General features: G+C 33.6%; 1 protein-coding gene across 1 annotated transcript; it reads right to left on the reverse strand.

The window, feature by feature from the left end:
* Nucleotides 1–1,090: 1,090 nt before the first annotated feature.
* On the reverse strand, nucleotides 1,091–4,473 carry LOC103341887 (beta-glucosidase 12-like). The gene is made up of 13 exons (XM_016796633.2): nucleotides 4,277–4,473; nucleotides 4,079–4,148; nucleotides 3,739–3,797; nucleotides 3,505–3,580; nucleotides 3,179–3,256; nucleotides 2,966–3,053; nucleotides 2,610–2,865; nucleotides 2,362–2,477; nucleotides 2,071–2,288; nucleotides 1,947–1,978; nucleotides 1,710–1,812; nucleotides 1,473–1,581; nucleotides 1,091–1,354 (listed from the first exon to the last, which is right to left on the reverse strand). Exons 1-13 carry the CDS (start codon nucleotides 4,448–4,450, stop codon nucleotides 1,180–1,182), a joined length of 1,554 nt encoding a protein of 517 aa, XP_016652119.1. The 5' UTR covers nucleotides 4,451–4,473; the 3' UTR covers nucleotides 1,091–1,179.
* Between the last annotated feature and the right edge of the window lie 3,263 nt (nucleotides 4,474–7,736).

The following is a 7,736-nucleotide window of genomic DNA, read 5'->3' on the forward strand; positions in this document are numbered from 1 at the left end:
TATAAAAAGTTAACAAAAATAACAACTCTAGTAAAGCGGACTGGCTATACTCATTTTTTATATAAAACAATTCCCGATTAAGGCATGAATCATACCAGAGTTATAGAAACAAACTCCTATAACTATGATATGATGGACATAGAGCCAATAATATTACAAACTTATTTAATAATACAAAATCAGAGTCGCAGTAGCTCATAGTTAGTTATACACACTAGAGTAACATTCCAACAATTTATTCTGTAACAATTATACAAACAGCAACTAACAACATTGATCTAGTCCTCTAGTGGAACTTCTCCTTCCTTGGGATTTGCTTTGAACCTGCATCATCCATTAGGGTGTGAGCATTTTAATGCCCAGTATGGTACTATAACGTCCCCTCAAAGCTAGCTATCATTGCTAATCAAAGTGGCATGCATCAAACAATCATAAAATAAACAAGTTACGCATATGCGATGATGTCATGAACTCACTCCCTTTTAAACGCACTAATTCATACTTTAGGGCAGCAAACTTGCATATCTCATACCATATATTTTACCACTGCAGCTCCGAATACCCGAAAATATAAAGTAGTCCTTGAGGTTTTAGAAATAATAAGAACACTTTCTGACATTTTAAATTGTTTTCACAAAACTCATTTTCATTGATTTTTCATTCAAAGATTGATTATTTTATACAAAAAAATTTTACCAAATGACAAAGTTAGCCGTTGAGATTAGATTGCATATACTTCATTGAGGTTAATTTTGTTCATTTGCATAAGTATTTTTTTCAATGAAATCATCAATTTGTAGACAAACAATCAACGAAAAGGGGTTTTGTAAAACAAACTGAAACCTCATGTGGTGTTCATGTAATTTTGAGACCTTAGGAGGTTTTGTAAAAACACAAGAAACCTTAGGGTGTTAGTGTAAATATAACTCTTTTTCATATTTTAGTTTTCATTTTATTCATCATTATCAAGAGGAAATTGCATTTATTATTTAGATACAAATGACCACTATGGCCAATAAAATACAGGAAGAGGGTATTCCCCTCACCACAAACTCATAATGAGTTGCTACAACTTATTCTTGGACTCCAGGGGAGCTAGTGTACTTTAAACATTTGGAATTCAAACTTTTGGTATCCCATCATTATTTTCTACAAATATTCATCACTTTTGTACTTTTTTCAATGATATTTCTTGAGGAAATTTTTGAACCACTCCGCTGAGCGTTTTAGATGCCTTTTTAGATTATCACTGTAATCCACATAGATGAGACCAAAACGAACCGTGTATCCATCACTCCATTCAAAGTTGTCTACCAATGACCATGCGAAATATCCTTTTACCTTAGCACCTTTTCTGCACCAAAAAATGTGAAGAATTCAACGTATTGATGTCATTGTAGTGTTTAAATAACCAAAATCTAAGATGACTATACATTAGATTGCCTTAATTAATTTCTTATATAAGCACTAACCTCATGGCTGCGTGAAGGTAACAAAGGTGACTATAGTAATAGTCAATTCTATCAGTATCATTAAGGGCTTGCTCAAGTGGTAATTTGGGATCATTGAACTCATCAACGCCTACAATATAATGCATTACCATATGCATTTAGTTTTAAATTTAGACGTTATAACACTTAACATTATTTCATATATATATGTGAAACATTAATTATAAAATTAATGATAATTTAAAACTATTAAATTACCATTCTCAGTAATGTAAATGATTGGATCATTATACTTTTTTTGTGTGTAGAGTACAAGATCGTAAAGTCCTTTTGGATAAACATATAACCAATCTGAAGCGGCCTGCAATCCAATTTAAAGATAATTGAGATTTTATGATTAATTTGGATGTGGAGAACTATGTTAATCCTGCAAATGCTAATAGTATAAGATGAAAATTTAATTAGAAAAAAAAAGGCTAATAATTTTAAGTGAACCTGCCGACCAATAGGGACCCCATTAAGCTCAGCTGCCAAAAAATATACGTATGTGAATATTAGAATATAACTTTTCTAATAAGTTGATTCATTGCTCAAAGTAAAGTTTGCACTTTGAACTTACTTGTAACATTAACATGAGGATCTGTTAAGTAGCTTTTATGTGCATAAGAAACGCGAGGTTGATGACTTGCATATCTAGCAGAATAGTAATTTAATCCAATAAAATCATATGACCCTTCTAGTAACTTAGATTCTTCAACCGTGAATTTTGGTAATCGTTTTCCAACAATTGACCTCATGCTAAGCGGATAGTCACCGTATGTCACTGGGTCCATAAACCTACGAAATACATAAATTCATAAATAAAACATGTAATTGAGTATGTAGATAAATAAATTACCAATATACTTGCCATCCGAACATAAAATCCAAAGATCGATGTGCAGCCCATTTATCTTTTCTTAAATTTGAAGCGGGCTTATACCAATGCGACACCAATGTTATTCCTATCGAGCCATTTTGATATGCCTACGCAAGAAAATTCAAGAATTTTTGTTGATTTAGAGTGAGAAGAATTTAATATACAAATTATTTATGTCTTCTATTACTGACTTAGGTAGGATTCTTAGCAAATAAAACAAAAAAAGTAATTAATTAGACCTGATATTCGTCTTTATACAATTTTACAGTGGCTGCATGTGCAAGAAGTTGGTGGTGTGTCACCAAATATGGTTCAGTGCCTGAATCTCCACCGGTGCAGTTTAAGTTTTGCCAAGCAGAGCATCGTCCCGGTGCGTGGCACCCGACTGCATAGCCATGGTTACTGACGGTAAATGGCTCATTCAACGTGACCCAGTGTTTTACTCGATCGCCAAAGTTCTCAAAACAAAGTTTTGCAAATGCTCTAAAATGATCACTGTATATAGTATGCACAATTCAAGATGTAGATGTTACTGTAATATGTATTTTATTAAATAATCATTACCATGTACTGAGGATAGAATTTGTTCACTTACACAATTTTAGGGCTTAAGAAACCACCATATTCGTCATTCAAAGCTTGGGGAAGATCCCAATGGAAGATTGTCACAAATGGTGTTAGACCTGTATATATGTATATATATATATATATATATATATATATATATGATGAGTAAAAGAAAATTAAATCTTTGATTAAATGATAAGAGTTTTAAGTATCGATCATGTAAAATGAGATGACTACTCACCGCTACTTATGAGTTCATTGATGAAACTGTTGTAATAGTTGATCCCATCCATATTCACGCCCCCACTTAGCGTTCCATCTAATAATTAAAATAAAATACAACAAATAGGAAAATAAATTGATCTACAAACATAAATTAAAATTTAAGTTATATATTCTTGGCCTTAAAATTTGACTCATTTAATTTGATACAGTTCTTTTAGTTGGGAAGAAAATGCTGGTTATTATACGAAAGACAACCGAGAGTTATTATCACAACTCAAAATGCTGGTTATTAGTCAGTTGTAAGAAAAAAAGAAAAAAGAATTGTTATGTAAATCAACTTACTTGGCAACACTCTTGACCATGATATAGACAATCTATAAGCATCCACCGATATATTTTTCATTATCGCCACATCACCCTATATATAAAAAATAATAATTATAAGAACTAAGCCAAAAATTTAGGATATCTCGTCTTCAAATGTCATGTGTTTGGCTAGAATCCAAAATTTAGTATGTTGTGCCCTGCAACTTCAAGTAAAGAAGGTCCAGAGAATGAAATTCTATGTTTTAGAACCTTGTATTGGTGATATTGATCAACAGCGATATCTCCATTACTGCCATCCTTGATTCTTTCTACAAATATACGTAAAAATTGTACATTATTTAGAGCATAAGGATCCCGAAAATCATACCACTCCTAAATATTTAAATCCAGGTTAAGTTGATCAGTAGAGTTAAAAAGATAAATAAATAATTTTGAAGTGTTTTTTTTTTGGGTTGAAATGGAGGATTAACCTTTAAACACACAAAAACTAAATGACAGAGATGGGAATCTCATTAAGCACAAAAGAACCCCAAATCAAAATTATAGCTCCCCTTTGGTAATAATTTTGAAGTTATCTTATTACACAGACCTGGATGGCTGTGGGTGTAGTTATCCCATATACTTGGTCCTCTACCTTCGGTTTTTACAGCACCAGCGCACTGAAATGTACATAGAGACTGAAGATTTCAATATTCATGCATGTGGAAGCGAATTGATCATTTGTGACATATTGAAATCAAATTAAGCCCAAGTATATATTTACATTAAAAAAACACAAATCAATGACCTGGTAAGTTGCTGAGGCTGTCCCAAATATGAACTCTGGTTCGAGAACATCGAAATTTCTCCTATTTTGGAGGCGATCACAACTGGGGCGTAGTTGTAGATCTGTATCTGTCAATGCAGAGTCAAAGAGTAGCACCACAAAAAAGAGAAAAGTGACTAATCTCATCATTGCCATAATTAATTGGAGGAGGGTTTTTGGTGTTCTGGTTCTTCCTGCCATATTGCATGGGTTTTTATAGAGAGAGTACGTACGTGCATCTTTTTTTTTTGTTTTTTTCTTTTTTGGGGATAAACCCAAGTGGGCTTTAAAACTGGTTCTATCACCGAGTAATGGTAGGAACACTAATTGTGCACCAAAATTAAGTCCTAAAACACATCATCATGACTTTCATTACCAAATTTCGAGAATCATTAACTTATTAAGAAATTAAATTAAGATAATGAAGGGTTAACCAAAAGCCAACAAGTCACAAAATCAATCCAGGGATCCTTCTCTACTCCGATCCCTTTCTATTCTACCATAGATGAGTCTCCACCACGGTACTGGCAACGTGCACATCCGACACTTATTCCAGTGTGGGTGAAAGAAGCTACTGCTTCTAAATCTCCTTGAATATAACACAAACAAATATTAGAGAGCTTGGAGGGAGAGAGAAAAAACAATCATGGTTTTGCTTTAATTGTCATGGTGAGCGGACTATAGCTTCAATTTTTTATGTTTTATTTCCTCAATTTATTTTGAACCTTGAAAAGGATTGTTTGTATATGCTTGCTCAAAGTGAAGTGCAGGTTTATGAAGCAGTATAACTCATATGTTGACTGTCGAATCCGCAGTGAGTGGAAATAAACAACACATGTTTTTTAGAGAACAATTATGAAAATGTAGAAATTTTAACAAGATTTAAGTAAAGGAAATGGACATCCTCCATTTTCATCTCGTGGGATTAGACATGAGAAATTTATTCCCAAGAAGTTCAATGTGCGAATCAAACGGGTCCTAAGGCATTGGGATTCCACATTCAACTTAAACATGTAATCCTTATTTTTATAAAAGATGGCGTTCCATTAAGATTGTTTAAAACTCTTTTTAAATTCCTATAGAAGTAATTTGAGCATAATCTGCCTGTACCATTGGCTAAAACTATCAAAACATAATATTTGTCGAAAGTTGTTTGTTCTAATAATTCTCCCCTCAGAATTTTGTTCCAAAAGTAATATTCGTTGAAAATAAAATTTGTTTTTCCTTTGTCAGACTTTTGTTTTTCCTTTGTTAGACTTTTGTTTAAGTTAATTTGGGGCTTGTTTGGGATGCGTTTGGCTTACCCCGCCCCCTTGTTTGTTGTCGCTTTGTTTTTGGGGTCTGATCGTATCGCTAGACTGGATTTTGGTTTTAGCTGGATCTCCCTTCCTTGAATTAGTTCTTGGCTTGTGCGTTTAGCTTATCTTTGTGTTCTCCCCTTGCCCCTTCTCTTTATGGGTTTGCAATGGAGATTTCCCACCAAATAAAACCATAACCAAAATCATTCACATTAAGCTTAAGAAGTTCAGATCAAACTACTTAAAGTACACACTTATATTGAAAACTTTCCCTTTAACCTTATTTAGGGAGTTTTTTTTTAGTACAAGCGGCTAGGGGATGGCAATTTTCCCCGCGCGGGGCTTTGATCCTAATGGATTAGGTATGAAGGATAAAAAATAGCCATGGGGACGGGTTTGGAGAATTTTTCACATATAGTATTTAGAGAAGGGCCGGGATGGTATTCTAACCCGAACCTACCCCATTTAGAATATATATATTATTATTTTTTTCATGTAAATATATTATTAAGATGTGTTATGGTTGTACTACCTCTCTATAATGATCATGTCTTTGACATGCAGTTTTCACATGTATAATTATTATTTTAAAATAGTGTAGATTTCCAGTTGATAAAACTTGAATTACTCATTAACTCTGTTATGTATATAAGTGTGTGTATAGATCAAGTATACTACTTGACCACTATTAAAGACACAAATTGATCCTTTAGGTATACGTGTTTAAATATTTAATGATAATGAGTAAAATAAAACAAAAAAGGCTTTTTTTTAATCATCTTAAAGGTATGATTGTGCTACTTTTATAATGATGATCATATCTTCGACATGTAGTTTTGATATGTATAATTATTATATTTAAATAGTGTAGATTTCTAGTTAATAAAAATTGAATTGATATATGTATGTGCTCATATTGTCTTTTTCTCATTCAACAAAGTAGTATTTTATTGGGTTTTTTTTTCATAATGGGGTGGGTCAAGGAACCCGTTCTCCAACGAAGGGGGAATGAAGAATCCCTTATAATTATGGGTATGAAGACGGGAATTGGGGGAAAGTGATTAACAGGAATGAGGAATGTGAATGATATACCCACCCCCGATTCGACTCAATGCCATCCCTAATTGGGGGAGGTGGTTTACACAAATATTTATTGGATGTCGAAGATTTCGAATTTCTGCCCGCATAGTTGGAGGTGGAAGAGCTCAACCAACTAAGCTATATATTCCACTTGCCCTTAGCTAGGAAGTTAGTTCCCCATAATACTAAAAATAAAACTGAAATTATAACCAAGAGAAATTGAGAGATGGAGGCCCAAGAGATGTTGAATAAAAAATAAGGCATGCCTCTCTCTTATTCCCTTTTTTTAGGCTAAACTGTATAGCAATAGTCCGTGAATTATATCCCTAGTTACGTTTTCATCTATGAACTCCACAAATAGTTGTTGCCATCCTCAAATTAAGTCAAACGTTGCACCGTTCGTCTATTCCCTCAAATCCGTCTAGTTTTCTGCCAAAATTGATGATGTACATGACACGTGCCATAATTCTTAAGGGAAAATATGACTTTTTGAATCAACACCGTCTTCCCCAATTTCTATCTCATAAGAGCATCCACAATGGGCTCCCTAAACCACCTCCTTAGACAAATTTTAGGGAGGAATGATAAAAATACAACTTCAACCACGCTCCCTATCCACCTCCTAAAATAGGGAGTCCTCTAGAAACTCCTAAATCTTAGGAGAGAGAAATGACTCCTAGTGGCTCCCTATAATTTAATGCTGCTTTATTTAATGAGTATTTCAAACTTTTATTTAATGCTAACTATTTTTTATTTTATTTTTTAATAGAGATGGACCAATCAAAAAAGAGTTATAGCATTTATGACTCTCCAAATTAGGAAGTATGGTTGGAGTTGAAATTTTTTAGAGAGCTCCTAAAATAGCTTTCTTATATTCTTAGCCAAATTTTAGCTAAGAAATAGAGAGCATCATTGTGGATGCTCTAACACTGCCAAATAACAGCTACCAGTCACTGTGTCATGGCCATTGCCAAACGACCATCGACCACCACCACTGCCTCTCTCTCTCTCTCTCTCTCTCTCTCCTGAGTCATAATATCAACAATTCCGCGTCTTCCCTCCAC

The sequence above is a fragment of the Prunus mume genome, linkage group LG8, assembly GCF_029339155.1.
Source record: "Prunus mume cultivar Tortuosa linkage group LG8, ASM2933915v1, whole genome shotgun sequence".
Classification (NCBI taxonomy): Eukaryota; Viridiplantae; Streptophyta; class Magnoliopsida; order Rosales; family Rosaceae; genus Prunus; species Prunus mume.